The 20,892-nt window shown below is 31.9% G+C and overlaps 1 protein-coding gene across 2 annotated transcripts in view; it reads left to right on the top strand.

Annotated features, from left to right (window-relative positions):
- The window catches only part of KCNN2 (potassium calcium-activated channel subfamily N member 2), a 187,324-nt gene that overhangs the window by 153,604 nt on the left and 12,828 nt on the right, over positions 1-20,892 (top strand). For both annotated transcript variants that reach the window (XM_074207696.1, XM_074207695.1), the window contains one exon: positions 12,173-12,283. In XM_074207696.1, the coding sequence (XP_074063797.1) occupies positions 12,173-12,283 (111 nt within the window). The remainder of the gene's footprint in view (positions 1-12,172; positions 12,284-20,892) is intronic.

The following is a 20,892-nucleotide window of genomic DNA, read 5'->3' as shown; positions in this document are numbered from 1 at the left end:
AAAAGATAATAGTAGTGATAGTGGATAGCGTTGCTTTACTACTGATTTTATTAGGATGACTTGCATGTTTCTCCATTGCTACATGAGTTTTTGATTTTAGATATAGACTACTTACCAATCACATTATGAAAAACAATTTGTTCTTATGCTTTTAAATATTTTTTAAAATGTGGATTACATTTTATTTAAAAACCTTTTCTGTCTACTGACACAATCATGATCTTTATTACTTTTGTATTTATTGTATAATATTTTTATAGTTTTCCTAACCAACATTTCATTGCTAATATAAATACATTCTCTTAGTGTATATTTTTTCAAATTACTTCAATAACCTCATTGATAATATTTTGCTCAATATTTTTATATCTTTCATTGTTAAAGATATCAACCTTTAATTTTCCTTTTCTTCTTTGTCTCTCTCCATTTTATAACATTATCACATTTATTTCATAAAAAGAATTTGGTTGAATCCTTACTTTGCTAAATTTGCCCCCCTAAACAACATATGTAATGTTAGAATAAATTTTGAGTATTTAATATAATTTCCTTTTAAATTAATATAGTCTTGGGTTTGTTTGTTTATTTTCCCTATTGGGAGTTTATTTTTCTCTTATTCATTTTCTTAATTTAAATTCTTAACCTCTTTAAGGAATTGAATAGTATCTTAGAAAAGTTACATGTGATAGATCACTGGAGAAAACTAAATGGGAAAAGAAAGGAGTATACCTTTTTCCTCTGCTGCATTTGGCATCTTCACAGAAACCAAAAGAGGTATTAGTCCATAAAATCCCCTCAAATAAATGCAGAAAAACAGAAATATTAAAACCATCCTTTCCAGACCATAATGCAGTAAGAATTACATTTAATTTAAGGTCATAGAAGCATGAATAAAAAAAGTAATTGGAAATTAAACAATCTAATTCTAAAGAATGAGTAGGCCAAAGGCCTAGACATAATTTCATTTATCCTCCAAACTTGGATCTTTATGTTCATCAAGTAATAGATGATTATGGTCATGTACTATTATATATCTAATTAATTAGATGTAATTTCATTTAGTAGAATGAAAACAATGAGACAACATACCAAAATTTGTGGAATGCTGTCAAGGCAGTACTTCGGGGAAAATATATATTTCTAGATGTATCATAGCGAGAGAGAGAGACAGAGAGAGAGAGAGAGAGACAGAGAGAGTAGATCAATGAATTGGGTATGCAATTAAAAAAGAACAAATAAAAAGTCCTCAATTAAATACAAAAATGGAAATCCTGAAAATCAAAGGAGAGATTAGTAAAGGGAAAATTAAAAAAATCCATTGAACTAAAAGGTAAAACTTGGAGCTGGTTTTATGAAAAATCCATTAAAACAGATAAATCATTGGTTACTTAGATTGAAAAAGGAAAGAAAACTAAATTACCAGTATTTAAAAGGGTGAATTCATTACAGTGAAGATGAAATGAAAGTAATTATTCAGTTATTTAGCTAATTATATGCCAGTAAAACTGGCATCTGAGTGAAAGGGATGAATATTTACAAAAAATGAGTTGCCTAGATTAATACAAGAAATAAAATATTTAAATAACCCTACCTTAGAAAAAAGAAATTATTAAGCCATAGATGAACTCTCTAAAAAAAATCCCCAGGATCAAATGGATTTACAGTGAATTTTACAAAACATTTAAGGAACAATTAATCTAAATACTATATAAACTTTTTGAAAAAAATAGGTAAAGAAGGAGTTCTACTAAATTCCTGCTCAATATTGTTTTGATACCTAAAACAAGTTCAGCAAAACCAGAGAAAGAAAATTAAAGACCAGCCTCTTTAGTGAATATTTTTGCAAAATTTTAAATAAAATATTAGCAAAGAGATTGCAACTAAATATCACAAGGATCATATACAATGACCAGGTGGAATTTATAACAGGTATTCAAAGTTGGTTCAGTATTGGGAAAATTATCAGCATAATTGACCATATCAATAACAAAACCAACAGAAATCATATTATTTATTTCAGTAGATATAGGGAAAGTCCTTGACAAAATTCTATATTCATTTCTTTAAAAATATTATATAATCTTTCTTAAAATAAATAGTATCTATCTAAAACCAAGAGTACATCTCATCTATATATTGAGAATAAATCAAAAGCCTTCCCAATGAGATCAGTAGTTAAACAACAATGTCCATTATCACCACTATTATTCAATATTGTACTCAAACATTTTGAGTACAAGATGAGAAAAAGATATTGAGGGAATAAAAATTGGCAATGAGGAAACAAAGCAATCACTCTTTGTAGAGGATATGACTATCTACTTGGAGAATCCTAGAATCAACAAAAAAACTAGTTGAAAAATTAAAATAAACCCACCTAAATCCAGCAGGAAGAAATTAATAAATCAAATATGTAAAAGCCTGAGAATATGTAAAATATTTGAGAATCTAATTTCCAAGACAAACACACATTTTTACACAAAAGACATCTAAATAATTAGAGAAATATTAATTTCTTATGGATATAATAAGCCAATATAATAAAAATGGCAATTCTACCTAATATGACTTAGTCACTCAATCCTATACCCAAATACCAAGAAATTATTTTATAGAGCTAGAAAAAATAGTAACAGAATTTATATGAAAGAATAAAAAGTCAAGAATATCAAGGAATTCAGTGAAAAAAATGTGAAGGAAGGTGACCTAATAATACCAGATATCAAACTTCATTTCAAAATATTAATCACTAAACCAAAAAAAATCCTGGAACTTGATAAGATGGTGGATTAATGGAATTAATTAGACATATAATATATAGTAGTACATGACCGCAATCATCTATTGCTTGATAAACATAAAGATCCAAGTTTGGGGGGGGATAAGAACAAACTATTTGACAAAAATTGTTGAGAAACCTGGAAAGTAGTTTAGCAGAAACTATGTCACATAAAAATAGGTACATAATTTTGACATAAAGTATGACATCATAAAATCAAATTTGGGGAAGATGGAAAATGTACCTTTCAAATTTGTGGATAAGGTAATAATTTATGACTAAACAAAACATAAAAGAGATTATGGGAATTGAAATGAGTATTTTTAAATTTAAATATTTTTATTTATTTATTTTTCCTGATACATTTTTTGCAAAGTTTTGAGTTTTACATTTTTCCCTCCCTCCCTTCCTTTCCTCCTACCCCTGACAGAAAGCAATCTAATACAGGCTCTACATATGTAATTATGCTAAACATAGATTCATATTGCAAAATTAGAAGGATAACAGGAAATTTGGAGTGGTGGGATTTACAGCAAATTTCTCTAATAAAGGCCTTAATTTCTCAAATTTATAGTGAACTGAGTCAAATTTCTAAAAACAAGATAAATGGTCAAAGAATATGAATGGGCAGTTTTCAGAAGAATAAATATTACTGGTCACATGAAAAAATACTTTAAAGCTCTTCAGATTAGAAAATGCAACTTAAAACAACTCACATTTATCATATTGGCTAACAATAGAAAAAGAAAGTGACAAGTGCTGGAGAGGATTTGGAAAAAATAATGAGAATAATGAATGCACTGTTGGAGTTGAGAAATTATCCAGTAGTTCTGAAGAACAATTTGGAAATATATCCAAAGGGGTATAAAACTGTGCATACCAGCAATACCAGTACTAAGCTTATATATTAAAGAGTTCAAAGAAAATTGAGAAAGATCTATTAGTACACAAAAATGTTTTTAGCAACTTTTTGTGTTGGAAATCAAAGAGAATGTCATCAATTAGGTAATGTCTAAACAAATTGTGTTATATGATTGTGATGGAATAATATTATGTTATAAGAAATGACAAGTAGAATGGTTTCAGAAAAACCTAGGAAGATTATATATATATATATATATATATATATATATATATATATATATATATATATATATATATATATACACACACATATATATGTATATATACATATGTACATATACATATATATATATATGAACTGATACAAAGTGAAGTGAACAGAACCAAGAGAACTTTTTACATAATACCAGCACTATTGTCAAAGCTGATTGGTTGTGAAAGACTTAGCTAAGATGATCAAGACAATGATGTAAGACAGTTCCAAAGAACCCATAATAAAAAATGCTATCCATCTCCAGAGAGAGAACTGATGAACTTTGGATACAGATTGAAGCATACTTTTTTTTCAACTTTCTTTAATTTTATTTTGTTTGTATTTTCTTTTCAACTTCTAATGGAGGGAAGAAGGGGAGGCAGCAAGGGTAAGAATTTAGAATTCAAAAGTTTTTTAAATGATTGTTGAAAATCTTTTACATATAATTGGGAAATATTTAATAAAATAAATTAAAATGATTTTAATGTAAATTCTTATTTTCTTAACTTTTGGGAAATATTTAATAAAATAAATTAAAATGATTTTAATGTAAATTCTTATTTTCTTAACTTTTTTCTGTAAATATTCATGTGTTATCTTCTTTATTGGTATATAACCAGGCAAAAATATTTCCTAATAATTCCCTTTATCTTTTGACTTGCTGTGAATTCTCCTTTATCATTTTTGTTTTAGCAATTTGGTTTTTCTCTCATCTGTCTCAAAATCTTATTAACTAATTGGTTTCCTAATTTGTTTTAAAGGAAAAGAGAACTCAAGGCATTAATATTATTTAGCAGTTCAATGCTGCTTTTGCTTTCAATTTTCTTAATCTCGTCTTTGATTTTTAATATTTTTATTTTTAATGTTTAGTTGTTGCTTTTATATATTACTTTTTTCATTTGAGTATTTTTCTTAGTTAATCTGGTCTTTGGAGATATAAATTTTCTCCAAAACACTATTTTGGTTGAATCCCAAAAGGTTTGATGTTCATTTCATTGTTAAAATTATCTCTCGCTTACATGTTTTACTCTATGACCCACCATTTTGTTAGGATTATTTCATTTACACCAAAGTTTTGAATCCATTCTTGAGATGTCCCTTTTTTAAAAAAATAATTTTTATTGCACCATAGTCAGCAAAAGATGTATTCAGTGTCTGCTTTTCAGATTATGTTTACAATATTTAATGTCCAAGAACAGTCAATTCTTATGAAAGCACCATTAACAAATAAGAAATATGTATATATTTTCTGTTCACATTTAATAATTACCCAATATATTATCTAACTTTTATAGTATTTTATTCTTTATTTATTATCTTTTGCTCTTTTCCCCTTTCTTTTTCTTATCTCTAATTCATTTGACATTTCTTTTAAGTACATAGATACTCTGCCATTCAGCATACATATATAACAAGTACTGATGTCAATTATCTATTGTGCCTTTAAATGTAGCTTGCCCAGTTATGTCTTTTTACTATGCCTATTTTAATTGTTTCATTGTCTGAGATTGATTGTTATCTCCCATTCTTTAATTGGCTAGAAGCACAATAAATACTACACCTCCATCCCCTAATGTAAATACTATGTGAATGAAGAATTAAGTTGTGTGAATCTTTATGTTTTAGATATATTTCTTATAAATAATTTATTATTTAATTCTGCCATCTATTCAATTTTACTATCTTCATTTTTATTTGCATTTACATTCACACAGTTATGATTGCTAATTATGATTGCTAATTTCCCAATCAGATTATCTTATGCTTCACCCCATTTCTTCTCCCTGCCTCACTCCCCTCTTTACAATAAAAAAATTGTTTTTAAAAAAATGGATTTAATATATTCTAGGAATCTCTAAATGAATAAGTGTGTTTCTAATCCTCTTTTTCTTTTGGCCCACATATTGAGATTTACACTTTCTTTTTTTTCCACCTTGGTAATCCAAGTTTTAATAGTTATACTTTGTGAGTAAATATTTCCCACTATGATTCTACCTTTAATCATAAATACCCCCGACTTTGAATATGCATGTTTCCCTGTTCAGTTTAACATAGCTCTATATTAAACTGGTTCTCGCTTTGTATGAATATATTCAACCTTCCTTTGGCAGTTAAGAAGAGGAGGTTCATGTGAAACTTGTTATCCCCGCCTGTCCTCCCTGTTTTTATATTCTCATCCATAACAATTACATGAAATAAGTTCCATTCCCTCCTTTTTCATTTCTTTCCTAATGTATCCCCCCCATCTTTTCTTTCCTCCCTAAAGACCATCAGAGAACAAAACTCAACCCAGACCCTGTGTCTAATTTAATTCCTTTATGAACTCTTGAAGTCAGTAGACAAGTTTTCTGTGAGCTTCATTTACTCTAAAATTGGACAATACTGGTGAAGAGCTAGCTGGCTATGCTTATCTGTACTCAAATGGAACAAGCTGGATAAACTTTGTAGTTCTTTGACTAATCCCTGCTTGTCATTTAATACTGCAATGTGGTTTAATGTTCTTTCCAAGTGATTGTGAGTTAAAAGTGTTCACTCTTTAGTGGTTAAAAATGGAGAAGAAAGGAGTATTTGGTTAGCTAGAAAACAATGAGGATTAGAACAGGAAGATGTAGCAGAAAGTAGTTTCATGTGGGCAGATGTTAATGAATTAACCAATGATATCAAAGCCAGAAATCTAGGATTATGAATTAACTCAAAGCTCTAGTGCTTGTTTCCCTTATATATTTGTATATGACTCTCTCATTGATAGTGAATATATTTGTGGGCAAGTTGATATGTAGATTTTGCTATATTTATTATTCCTACATTTGATTTAATATATGAAATATCTATAATGTTATCATTTCCTTTGCCTTATTTCTAAGTAAATGGTTATATTTATGGGCTAAAACTGGCATTACTGTGGCTTGTTTATGTAGTGGAAACACACCTTCCACTTTCCTCTGGAACTTTTATTTCATTTTGGGGGGGGAGGAAGAGGTATATTCTTGACATTCCTTACTTAATAAATTAAATACATTGTCCTTTTTGTTTACTACAATTGACCAAAACTTGCAACCATCTACTTCAGCAAGCTATCTTATAACATACAGATCTAGTATCATTCATTCAAGCCCAAAAGTGTAGCTGATTTTTTTTTGTTTGTTTGTTTTTTGTTTTTTTGGATTTTTCAAGGCAATGGGGTTAAGTGGCTTGCCCAAGGCCACACAGCTAGGTAATTATTAAGTGTCTGAGGCCAGATTTGAACTGAGGTACTCCTGACTCCAAGGGCAGTGCTCTAACCACTGCACTACCTAGCTGCCCCACATAGCTGATTTTTAAAAAAAATTTAACCTTTTTTTTCGGGGGGGGGGTTATACTGGTGTGTGTGGTTTGTCTCATATGAAAACCAGAAAGAAAATTAGAATTCCAGTATCAGCAAATCTAGGTCAAATCATCTAATAAGAAAATTGAGGCCCTGAAATTTTCTGGACAAATTTCCTTATGCAAGTTCACATAGCAAGATTATTGGAGAAATATTAAAACATTCTACAAAATGGTTTAAAATGACAATAATTCTCTAAAATATCCACTTCATTTTGCCCACAAATACAGCCTAAAGTTTTATGCCATATCATAATGGTGCTATTATGTCATTTAAAAAAAATATCTTGTGGGTTGGGGGGGGTTTAATCCAAGTACTCTTGTAGTCCTTGTTAGTGGGTCATGTCTCACCCAACACACCTCCCCAGCCCATGGCTTTATTAATTTTTGAACTACTTTCTTCTTTTGTGTTTACTTTTGACCCAAAGTCTTTTGTTCTTGTGTTTGGTATCTTCTATTCATATTTTCAGTCTCACCTCCTGGTTTGGGACTGTGCCAGAATATGACCCATACTTTGTTGATTTGGGGATAAGTTCCTTTTGGGTCTTAATTTCAATTTCTTTGCAAGCTACCCTCTCCCCTTTTTACCTCAAGACAAAGTACTGCAGTTTTTAGAACTCTTCTGGAGTTAACTGAAGAATTCTTGATCAGAACAGGCTCCCAATCTCTGCTACCACTGACTTTCTTTACAAGTTTTCCCAACAAATTCAGGCATCTAAGTTTTTTCCTGGGCTGCTAAAACTATTTACTGTTGGCTTTTCTTGGATTTCTTGCTTACAATTCCATCTGATGTCTTTTTTAGGTTTTTGATGAAGTATATGTAGCTCTTCAAGAACCTTTTCCTATCTTCATTTTAAGTAGGATACATATCATTCAGTTGCTGAAGAGCATCCAATTTTAATATTCTTTACTTACTAAAAACAAAGTATCATTAATCCTTTTCTTTAACATATATTACTTCCTGAGATCAGTGATCCATGTGATCACATTCAATTCATATGGATTCATGTGATCCATATAGGTATGATCATTAAATAAGTAGAATTAAACCCATGGGTATAACTCTGTTTAGGCAATATTAATTTTTTTCCTACCAGCTAAAGTAGGAGAGTGTAGGAAAAAAAACAATTCATTGTAAATAATTCCCAATTTTTCAACCTAGACTTTATCTTATTCTTTATTGAGGATAGCAGAGCAAATTACTTTTTTGGTTCTGCTCCTACCTTCTCTGCCTTCTTTTTTCTCTCCCATGAGAAATTTCTCATTCTCCATTTCTTCCCTTTAACCATAGTTACATAATGTAGAAAATTGGTAATGAAAGACTTTGCTTTTTAATTTTTTATTACTATGAATTTAATATCATTCTCAACAAATAAGGAAAATCATTTTACACAAATAGAAATTCAAGGGTGTCACTTCCATCTCCATTTCCTCTTCACTAAGACTAGTAGAATAGACATTAATCTTATTTTTATACTTCAAAGATCCATGATTTTGTCATATCTTTATGAGTTGCTGTTGTCATAAAAATGTCACCATATAGCCAACCTTGTGCTGATGAGTGTCTCCAAACCTGGATAGGCTAATTCATCAACTGGATTAATAATCAAAATATTTCCAGCTAATATGGAATTTACCATTGTTTGTTCTGCCTAGAATATCTTTGGAGAAATCAGGGTTACCAGCACACTAATGAGACATTGAAATAGGATTGTACTGCAGTATTCCAACCATACCATAGAATATGAATGCCTTTTTTTTACTGCAAGCAGTGTTGGATTTGTAAATATTAAGTATTTATATAGTTATAATCTTCAAAACAATGGATATAAATATGAAATGAACTCTTTTGAATGTATGACGAAAGGCATCAATTAACTTGGGATATGCCTGTGAAAAGATCAATCAAACTGAGGTAAATAGGAGGAAAAATCATTTTTAATATGAAACAGAAGATTTTTTAACACATCACTGGAATTTGGACCTCAATTTAATGAATGGATTGAACTGGATTACCCATAAATTATCTACTAGTTTAGATAGTTAATGATCAGGGAATCATGCTTTCTTCTTTTCTTGTGTTTTTGATTGAATTTATAGGATTTTGAATATAAGCTATTTTTCAGACTTTCTTAAATGTCATATTAAATAAATAATACTCTACAGAGTAACTGTACAGCCTTATCTGTTTCACTGAAAGAATTAAGACATTGAGTACTAGAGAAAGTAGGTTCCCTATTTCTAAAATGCTATTGCATTCATATTGATGGTGTGGTCATTCTGATGGATCATAGATGAAAAAGAATTTAAATATCAGTTAATCCAGATGATTCTTTTTCTATATATAGCTCTTATTTTATAAATAAAAACCAAAGGTATTAAAAGAGCTGGACCAAGATTTGAATATAGATTCTCTCTGAATCTTGCTTTCTTTTCATTATTCTACACTGACTCTCATATGAAGAGACACAAACTAATAAGTCAAACCCACAAGACTATAGAATTATGATTAAATTAAATTTTCTCAATTCAAATTAAGATAAAAATCAAATTCTCCATGATTTACGATCTTAAGTTTTAAAAAATATTTATAGAAAGATACTGTATGGGTTAGCGTAGGTAGGAAAGAATGAATGGAAAAATCATTTATTAAGCATTTAAGATGTTCTAAGCACTCTACTAAGCAAAGACAGTCTCTATGCTCAAGGAACATATTTTTTTAAAGGAGAGATAACATTTATTGTGATGAGTAACCAGAGATGGGCACTCTGGAAGGAATTTTATAGAAATTAAAAGTGGGATTTTAGGGAAATAAGATTGATATGTGGGAACAATGATAGAACTGATTTGTTTAAGGTTCACTATTCCAGACCTAAAAGGTGCAGATGGGGGAAAAATCTATATGTCCATAGGCAAGGCAGCTGGCAAGAAGGCTGTGGAGGAGGAGACCAGAGAGGAGAGAGGGAAGTGTAGAATACCTAGAACTTATTTAAAAGTGTTTTAAACTACCAGTCTTAAAACTGAGGGTATCAAAAGGAAATTTTCTGCCAGATGGGGTCTCTGGTAGAGGTGCAGAAAAGTTAAAGAGGAATTTGTGAAGAAATTAGCTAAATAGAAGGGAGGGAAAAATGCTATGTTTTAGAATTAAAAGGGGAAATACAGTATTCCCGGAGGTTAAGGTTATTTTTATTTTTTAATTTTGGATTACTGTTGATTTTTTTGAAGATAGAGAATTGCAATTAAAATTCATAGTACTGGGGAAGCTAGGTGGCACAATGGATAGAGCACCGGCCCTGGAGTCGGGAGAACCTGAGTTTAAATCTGACATCAGATGCTTGATAATTGCCTAGCTGTGTGACCTTGGGAAAGTCACTTAACCCCATTGCCTTAAATAAACAAAATAAAAAAATAAATGTACAAAAAATTCATAATGCTGATTTTACCATTTGTCTGCTCAGAAATCTTCAGTGGTTCCCGCTTGTCTAATGAAAAAAAGTTCACTCCTTGGATTAGCAGTCAAGTACCTTCAGACTAGAACTACTTTCCATGATCTTTCATCCTCTTCCCTAGCCTTATCTTTTAGTACTTTAGTACTTCTACAATGCTTACCACATTCTAACAACACTGATTTCTTTGCCCTCATTCCCCTGCTAAATGTCCTCTCTATTCATCTAGATCTGTTGAATTTACTACTTATCATTTAAAATCAACTCAAATACCTTTTCTTCAACGAAGTTTACTTTGATCCCTTCTTATGAGACAACCTTTTCCCTTTGTCCTCACACACCACCTTATTTTGTATTTCTTTGAACATATTACTGAATATTATGATTATGCTTTTAAATCAGTTTCCCCATAAGCTTTAATAAGGAAAGGGTCCATTTCATATCCAAAATTTCACCCAGCACTCATCACAGTGCTTTGCATTCAATGGAATCTTAATGTTTATTTAATGAGAAGGAAAGAAAAGTAGAAAACAAATCTATTATATGCAGACCTTTTACAAATATCTCTTTTGATTCTCACAACCTTGAGTATTATTCTGGTATTAAAAATATGTGCCTTAATAAAAAGTAGCATTAATAAAGGCCCCTTGATACTTGTACTTTTCTGCATATTGCTCCCTAAAGAGCTACCTGCCTTTCCTACTAGTCTCAGCTTAGTATTTACCTAAATGAATCTTTGTACCTGACTTCTGAGGGATCCCTTAACTCAACTAGTCTTATCTTTCTTCTAACAATTCTCCAAATTCACTGAAGTTGAGCATCATTTTCCAAAGACAGATTACTCATTTTCCAGGGGATAAAATTCCCTTTTCCTTCCAATATCATTATTCATTAAGCACATACTAGACTGTGTAAACATTAATTATATATCCATTCTCATCCCAGCTAAATGGAACTCTGTTCCATTCAAAATAACAAATATTCAGTCTACAGTTGAATCATTGCCAGGGAAAATGTTTATCATTACTCCTCCAATTCATATTTCTACTAACTGGGCACATCATAATTTTCCTCTTATTGACATAATAATTTTGAGAAATAACACTTCTTAACATTTTCTTTAATTTCAGTAAGTTCCTTCTGACCTTTTGCAATATAGCTACATGCATCTTTTTCTAAGGGTAGAAATGCAATATTTACAAATGTCATTTTTTAATTTCCTAGAAATCATAAATATAATGTATAATCTTAATCTCATTTCAAATTGATGTGTTATTTATTCAAACTTTACCTTCCATTTCTGCACAATATGTAATGACCATATTCAATACTTGTACCAATGTAATGTTTCTATCTACCAAATAATGTACTTGATAAAATGAAGTTTTTCTAAATAGATGAAGAATCTTGAACTACATGTGACACTCCTGGTGGTAACCCCTTGGAATTCTCTCTTGTCATCTGCAGGGTGCTGGTTGCACTGCACTGGTGGTAGCTGTGGTTGCAAGGAAATTAGAACTTACCAAAGCTGAAAAACATGTGCATAATTTCATGATGGATACCCAGCTAACCAAAAGAGTAAGTCTATATTCCATATATCTGAAAAGAGGCTATCTTTTTAAATGTGTTTTCAATGTCTCATGAATACTATAACTTTTAGTTTGAAGGCTCTATTAAAATTAGATGACATCATTTGTAATATTCTCTTTGGAGTCATTAATCACATTTCAAAGAATGAGGTATGGGTTAGAGAAAAATGAGCTCTAAATCTTAGAAATGTAGCATTCACTAAAGAAATAAACTAAATCAACAATAAATGAAAAACAAGCATTCCTCATTTTCATTATTCTGCAGGTTCTATAGTTTTGGTATGGAAAGATAATAGAATTTTTATTTGAGAATTTTTTTCTCTCTCCCTTATAACCAGTAGCACTGGTTACTGGTAAACAAGAGCACTTGATGCTTTATTAGATGAAATCATCTCCTTTAACAATTGTTTCAAAATACATATAAAGGTAAAGGTAAAAGAAGCTGAGGTATAAAGACTAATTACAGTGGTGAGAGGCAATGGATATTTTTATATCAAGGCTAAGGGGGAAAAAGTAAAACTTTTCACTTAGCACTTGTTCATATGGAAATATACACATAGATATTTTCAAATAAATTCTTTTATTTTCAGAATTTCACTACACAGTCAAGCTAAGACAAAAGATACGCATTGAGTCTAAAAACCTAATTATTATTATTATAATCATTACTTAATCTAATACACAGACTTAAATAAAATGCCATAAATATGGAATCATATAATTCAGAATAAATTATGCCATGAGAATTATACCTAAAGTGCTGTGAGGGAATTAAATACATTTTAAAGCAAAAAGAAAGAAATACATAAATCAAAAATTTTCTGAAAGTCAATCATGATTTTTAAAATATAACGAGTTAGAGAGTAGATGTACTTATGAATTAATTCTGGACATGGATGTGTCAAAGATTCTTAATAAGAATATTATTTGAGCATATTTAAATTCCCAAATGGAACTTTCATCTCATTAAATTGGTTGTTTCCTCCAATAACAGAGGATACAACTCTTCTATATCTACCTGTCCTTCATGAATGTTGTCCATTTTATACCATAAGTTTACCACAAGGGGTCCAGGTAATGATAATGAGCCAAAAGCTTTATTTGCTTTTTTTCTGACATGGTATACATGCCAGTGTTGCATTTTGACTATTTACTAGTCATTTTAATCTTCTCTTCCTCTGATACATTTCCTTGATATTTTTTTATTTATACTTAAAAGTTGCTCATTGGTTAAGAATGTTGTAGCCTACATATGTAGAATGGCATATTCAGTAAATGCCTTTGTATTGCATTATGTGTAGTATTTTCACTTTTCAGTGACTTTTTGCCTTGCATAAGTCCCTACCATTAATTTAACATAATTAACATTAACATAATTAATGATATTGCAAGATTATATACTTTTTTCCATTTCATTCTTCTTGAACTAGAGAATAAAATGTGACTTAAAAATTTAAAAAACACATAGATTATGTGTTGTTTGTAGATTATTGGATAGGACATATCATAATGGTATCATTTTAAGGATCAGTGAGCTTTGTTCTGTTTCAGAATTACATACTGAATCCTGAGGATATGTCATCTCACATTAATGAAACTGGCCAAAAAAAAAAAAGAAATCATAACATATATAAAATGCTTTTCAAAACTACCCTACTAATACATTTAGCAAAGGCAACACCATTAAGATTTTCTATATGTGTATATTCTGCAGCAGGTTTAGAGATATTTTCTCTGTTTAGTGTGATATTAAATATATATATATATAATTTTTTCTCTATTACATTCCTCTTCCAATTAAATTTTCACACCCTCAACATACTGACTACATTTTAGATTCTTTATCCATATCCCCATCCAGAAAAGTCCTATAGGATAATAGGGAGGCATAGGCATTATCTTTTCATTTGCCATTCCTGTACAATATAGGTCTCAAAAAAAGACATGGCACAAGTCTTATACAATTGCAAACTATAGTTAGAAATACTGTCCCCAAATATAATTATGTTTATTCAGTAAACAAAGAATATTTTTATAAAGTTTATCAGAGATTCCTACTTGACTAGAATTTATAAAATCTATTTTAGTTCTTTCAAAAGGACTTCCCCTACCCAAAGAAAATAAAGACAAGAAAAAGGCAAAGAAAATCAAATTTCCTATTTAAGGAGTAAACATGATCCCTAAAGAACTTTCTAGGATACATGGTACTCTCCTCCCACAGGTATTTTGTGCATGCATCAATGGAAGTTACCTGCCCTACCCCCTTCCCCATGATGAGAAATCAAACTGTCTAGGTAAAAATTCTTTCCTGAGTCCCTCAGTTCATACCACCATCCTTCTGGGGCCCAGGCAAAATCCTTAGGTGTCCCTTTTTAATCAAAATTTCTCCAGAAGTTCCTGTTTTATAGGCAATTCCCTTGAAGGTCCAGATAATTTTCTTCTGAGTCCCTATATCAAAGGGCACCAAAAATTAATCACAGTGCCCCTACCACTACAAGGGCAATCTAAAGGTAATTACAAAATCACCAAAGAATAAGAGAAGAAAGGAAGAATCAAAGGAAGGAAAGAATAAAAGAAGGAATGAATGAACAAAGGAACAAAGAAAGACAAAAATGGAGTAATACTCTTAAATATGTGTGAAATTCTTAAATGGCATTAAACACTTGTTCAGCTGTTCAGTAATGTCTGGCTCTTCATGATCCCATGGACCTTAGAATGTCAGGGTCTTCTATCCTTCATTATCTCTCAAAGTTTGTCCAATTTCATATTCATTATTTCCATGGCACTATTTGCTGTCCCTTTTTCCTTTTGCCAATCTTTCTTAGTATCAGAGACTTTTCCTAAGAGTCCTATTCTTCACATTATATGAACAAAGTATCTAAGCCTCAATTTTCAGTATTTGACCTTCCAATAGTCTGAATCGATTTCTTTAAGTATTGTCTGAATTGATCTCCTTGATATCCAAGGAACTCCCAAAAGTCTTCTCTAGCATCACATTTTGAAAGCATTGATTCCATGACATCAGTTTTCTGTATAGGCCAATTCTCTCAGCTATACATTGCCATTAGAAAAATCATAGCTTTGACTAAAAAGACTTGTCAGCAAGGTAATATCTCTGATTTTTAGTCTGCCATCCAAATTTGCCTTTCTTTCTAAGGAACAAGTGTCTTTTGATTTCATAACTATAATCACCATCTGCAGTGATCTTTGAACGCAAAAATATAGACTCTAATGCTGCTTCCATTTCTTCTCCCTCTATTTGCCAGGAAGTTATCAATCCAGATATCATGAATTTAGGTATTTTTTCCATGTTAAACTTCAAATCAACTTTTTACATACTTATCTTTCACCCTCATCAAGAAGTTTCTTAATTTTTCTTTATTTTCTGCCTACCTGTATTATCTTCGGCATATCTAAGATCATTGATATGGCCTTCTTGTACTCCTTTCCCAATCTTGAACCAATCAGTTGTTACACGTTCAATTCTTACTGTTGCTTCTTGATCCATGTATTGATTCTTCCAGAAACAAATAAGATGTCCTATTCCTTTGAGGACCTGCCACAATTTGTTGTGATAAAACTATCAAAGGTTTTCATTAGTCAATGAAGCAGAAGTAAGATTTTTTTCCTTGAACTCCCTTGCTTTTACCCTAATCCATTGAATTTTGGCAATTGGATCTCTAGTTCCTCTGCCTCTTTGAAAACCAACCTGTACTTCTGCTAATTCTTGGTCTGCATATTACTGAAGACTGGCTTGCAAAATCTTTAGCATAACCTTCAAGCGTGTGAAATAAATTCATTAAATAGTGTGAACATTCCTTAGCATTGTTCTTCTTTAGGATTGGTATTAAACTGATCTTTTCCCCAATCCAGAGAACACTGATGAGTTTTCCAAATTTGCTGACATATTTAATGCAGTACTATAACGGCATGAGCACCTAAGGGCTAGAATGGATAGAGAACCACTGAGTTTAAATCTGACCTCAGACACTTGACATTTACTAACTGTGTGACCTTGGACAAGTCACTTAATCCTGATTGCCTCACATCCAGAGTCATCTCTAATTGACCTGATTCATATCTGGCCATTGGATCCAGATGGCACCAGTGAGGCTGGTGACTTAGCACAACACCCTCTCACTCAAATCCAATTCATATGCAAGTTAAGGCATCACATCTCTGATGATATGATCTTCTTTGAGAACAATGGACAAATATCATTATCATCCTAACAACATCATCTTTTATGACTGTAAATAGCTCACTAAAATTCCCTCATTTCCAGTATCCTAATTTCTGGTTCTAGGTCAGTAACCACACCACTATGATTAGCAATGATGTTAAGTTCTTTCTTCTATAGTTCTGTGTATTCTTGCCACTTCTTCTTAATCTCTTTTGCTTCTGTTAAGTACCTACCAGTTTTGTCTTTCATCATTTTTGCAAGAAATATTTCCTTGATATCTCCAGTTATCCTGAAGAGATATCTTGACTTTCCTGCTCTATTGTTTTACTTCCATTTCTTTTTATTGGTCATTTAAGAAAACTTTATTTCTCCTTGGTATTCTGTCTTTGGTATTTCTCTATCTTTGTCTTTCACTTTTCTCGGATATTTTTAAAGTTTAATCAGTCAGTTTGCTTTCTTCCTCCTCCTCTTTTTCTTTAGGATTATTTTTTGTATTTAATTTTATTTTATGCATTTAAAATATTATTTTCTGAAGGGGTCCACAGATTTTATCAGACTTCCAAAGTGATCAATCACTCATGAACACACACACACACACACACACACACACACACACACACACACACACATTAAGCATCAATATTTTAAGAAAACTATTAGGCACTGAGTGAACTTGACCAAATAATACAGTGATACAACAGATAAGTACATAAAGATTCAAACAAAAAGTTATCAAATAGAAACTGTTCTGATTTATAAGGAAACAAATATGAAAACAAATTATTGTACAATTGGAATTTAAAAGAAAAGAGAGGGGGTGACTAGGTGGTGCAGTGGATAGAGCACCAGCCCTGAAGTCAAGAGTACCTGAGTTCAAATCCAGCCTCAGACACTTAATAAATATCTAGCTGGGTTGCCTTGGGCAAGCCACTTAACCCCATTGCCTTGCAAAATCCTAAAAACAAATTTACAATTTTTCTTTAGAAGAGTCCCAAACTGAAGGTAAAGTCCTAATATGTATCCTAGGTGAAGTACTTAATAGGTAGGTTCCCAAATACCATTTAATCAATTAGCAAAAAAATAGATTTTACAAAAGGTTATTTACTGAAAAGATTCAGCAAGGACAAGAATACAAATCATTCTTTTTCCTCCCTCAGTTTCCATCCACCCACCCACCCATCCCCCCCAAAAAAAATTTAGTCTCTATAGAGAATAAATTCAAATATAAAATGGTTGTTGCAGAACATCTATCCCCCAAATAGAGGGGTAAGGAATAGGTTTCTTGATCCTTTAAGCCATTTTCTCCCTTTCCAGAATCACCACCAAGTTTACTTCTGCATATGGCCTTGTCACTGGACAAGTCAATTCCCTTGTTTGGTTGGTCTAACTCCTCTTTTTTTTTTTTATTTTTAGTTGTTTAGTTTTTGCAAGGCAATGGGGTTAAAGTGGCTTGCCCAAGGCCACACAGCTAGGTAATTATTGTCTGAGGTCACATTTGAACTCAAGTACTCCTGACTCCAGGGCTGGTGCTCTATCCACTGCTCAGCCTACCTGCCCCAACTCCTCTTTTAGGTTTTGTTTTTTTGTTTTTGTTTTTTTTCCGCAAGGCAAATGGGGTTAAGTGGCTTGCCCAAGGCCACACAGCTAGGTAATTAAGTGTTTGAGACCAGATTTGAACCCAGGTACTCCTGACTCCAAAGCCCGTGCTTTATCCACTATGCCACCTAGCCACCCCTGCTAACTTCTCTTTTAGATTGGTCAAATTCATTGCTTTCCAGCCCTGGTGCATGGTCTCCTTACCAGTCTAGGTTGAAGCTACCATTGACTTCAGTAATTGGGTTGTTTGAGAGAACTCAGATGATTTTGAAGGATCTATTTTCACCAGTTGCTTGAGTGCATGCCTTGATGCTTTCTCAGTATCACTGGTTGCCTGGGGTTATTCTCTCAGGACAAGAAGTCAATTAAGAGCAGAAAAGAAGAAACACACAGGGAACAAAGGTGCTATCCCAAAGGCAAATGCACACTGAACAGGAAGAGAAGGCAAGCAAAACTGTTGCCTTTCTCCCACCAAGAGATTCGAAACAATTCTGCTCCCATAAAAGCCATCAGGAAGGAGAGCAAGAGGTCTTCTACTCAAAACCTTTTCTTAATGCATGGAACAAAATCTATTCTCTGTTGAGAGAAACCCTATCTTCCATTCCTAATCACTGATTAGCTTCCACTCTTCCCAAACTGAGAACTAGAATTTCCATTGGTGTTGCAGGCATCCACATCTTTACTGCCCTAAAGATTCTGCATCCTAAGGTGTGTCTTTATATAATGGACAATAATCATTACATAAGAATTTGTGGAGCCCCTGAAAACTCTGACCAAGGAAAAATCTAAACACTATATTTCAAAAAATCACGAGAGAATTTTCTCTTAAAACTAGAGATAAAGTAAAAATAGAAAGAATCTTCCTTTCAAAGCCTATGAATTCCAAACTGAAAACAGTCAAGGATGTAATCACTAAAATCTTGCCTATTCAAATCAAAATTATTACAAGGAACCAAAAAGAAAGCGGTTTTGCTCATTTTTTTGGCAAGGATATGGGCTAAGTGATTTACCCAAGGTCACACAGCTAGGTAATTATTAATTGTCTGAGGTTAGATTAGAACTCAGGTCCTCCTGCACCAGGGCTGGTGCTCTATCCATTGCACCTAGTTCTCAAAAGAACCTATCATGAACAGGATCACATAGGACTTAGTAGCAAATCTTATAAAGGAAGAAATCTTAAAATGTAAGCTTTCTAAAAGACAAAAAGATAAAGGCTTGAAAAGGAGGATAACACTTTGAAAACTAAGTTCCCCTGTGAGGGGAATTATGGATGTTTAATAGAGTAGACTGCTTTCAATCATTAAGGAAGATGAGACCAGAACTCAGTAGAAATTGAGAAATATGAATCTAAACGTTAAAGAGAAACCTAAAATTTGAGCAATTAGAGGAAGATAAACATTGAAGAAGTCCTTGAAGACCACAAGGTTCAGATATGGGTTTGTTGAAGAGAGGAAAGAGGAAGGAAAATGGGATGTCTTAGAGAATGATTAAGGAAGAAGGGGAAAGTTTCTAATTTGCATAATGAGAGTGAGAAGAAAAGTACACAAGTTTGAGGAAGGAGTAGGAGGAGCAGATTCTCCTGAACTCAATCTTCTCTGGAACAGGCAAAAGAATATTGGAAAAAACATGTTCATAATGTAGAACTACATAAAACTAATCAAGGAAACAGATGGAATCAGAAGAAAGAAGGAGGCGGAACAAAAGGAGGCCAAAAATCGCTAAAGGAACTTCATCTTCAGAGGGTGGTTCATTAAAAGGGGTATATTAAAAAGAGACAGAAGGTATAAGAACTAATGATCAGGGTTAGAGCTTGGCAGAAAGAAGAGCCTCAAACAGATTACATAATCTTAATTCCCCCTTTAAAAAGGGAAAAGTATTAAGAGGATGGAGGGAAATACATAATTAGCACTTTATAACAGCGAACATAAATAGAATGAAATCATCCATAAAATGAGAAGGTAGCAAAATGGATTTGAGAATAGAATCTAATACTATATCATTTATAAGTAACCCTTGACACAAAAAATCATACTATAAAATTGAGTGGCTATAACAGAAATAGGATAGCATTGGTGAGCTCAAGCAAAGTAACAAAAAAAAAATGGACATTGTTAAAAGAGTTAAGCAGTGAAACTATTATCTTTAAAGGCGCCAGAGAGAATAAGATCAGTCTATATATATATATATATATATATATATATATATATATATATATACACACACACACACACACATATACTTAAAGAATAAATTAATTGAAGTGAAATGTATAAATACTTAAAGAATCGCTTAATTGAATTGAAGAGAGAAATAGGCAGCAAAAATATTTGGAGATATTAATATACCCTTTCAGATCTAATTAAAATTAAAAAGAAATTAAGGACCTCAAAAAAATTAGATTACGATAGATTTCTGATAGTTACCAAATTGAATTTTTTTTTAAAAAATTGAAAATAATGATACCATTCTGATGGCAGAAATTGAAGAGGAATTAAGAAGCTCTTGATGAGAGTGAAAGAGCGGAGTAGGGAGTATAAAAGCTGGCATGAAACATAATTCATATCTTTTCCCTCTTTTTAATATCAGATTTTATATTCTTGGGCTCAAAAAAAAAACAAAGCAGATAGTGACTATAATCATAAAATTAGAAGACTTTTTCTTAGAAGTAAAACTATGGCAAATCTGGACAGTATACTATAAAGCAAGAACATCACCATGCCACAGAGATCCACATAGTCAAAGCTATGATTTTTCCAGTAGATTTCATATGGCTTTAAAAATTGAACTTAAAGGAACTCTGAGCACCATTAGAATTGTCG

The sequence above is a fragment of the Macrotis lagotis genome, chromosome X (genome assembly GCF_037893015.1).
Source record: "Macrotis lagotis isolate mMagLag1 chromosome X, bilby.v1.9.chrom.fasta, whole genome shotgun sequence".
NCBI lineage: Eukaryota > Metazoa > Chordata > Mammalia > Peramelemorphia > Peramelidae > Macrotis > Macrotis lagotis.
This window is presented reverse-complemented; position numbering and strand designations above follow the sequence as displayed.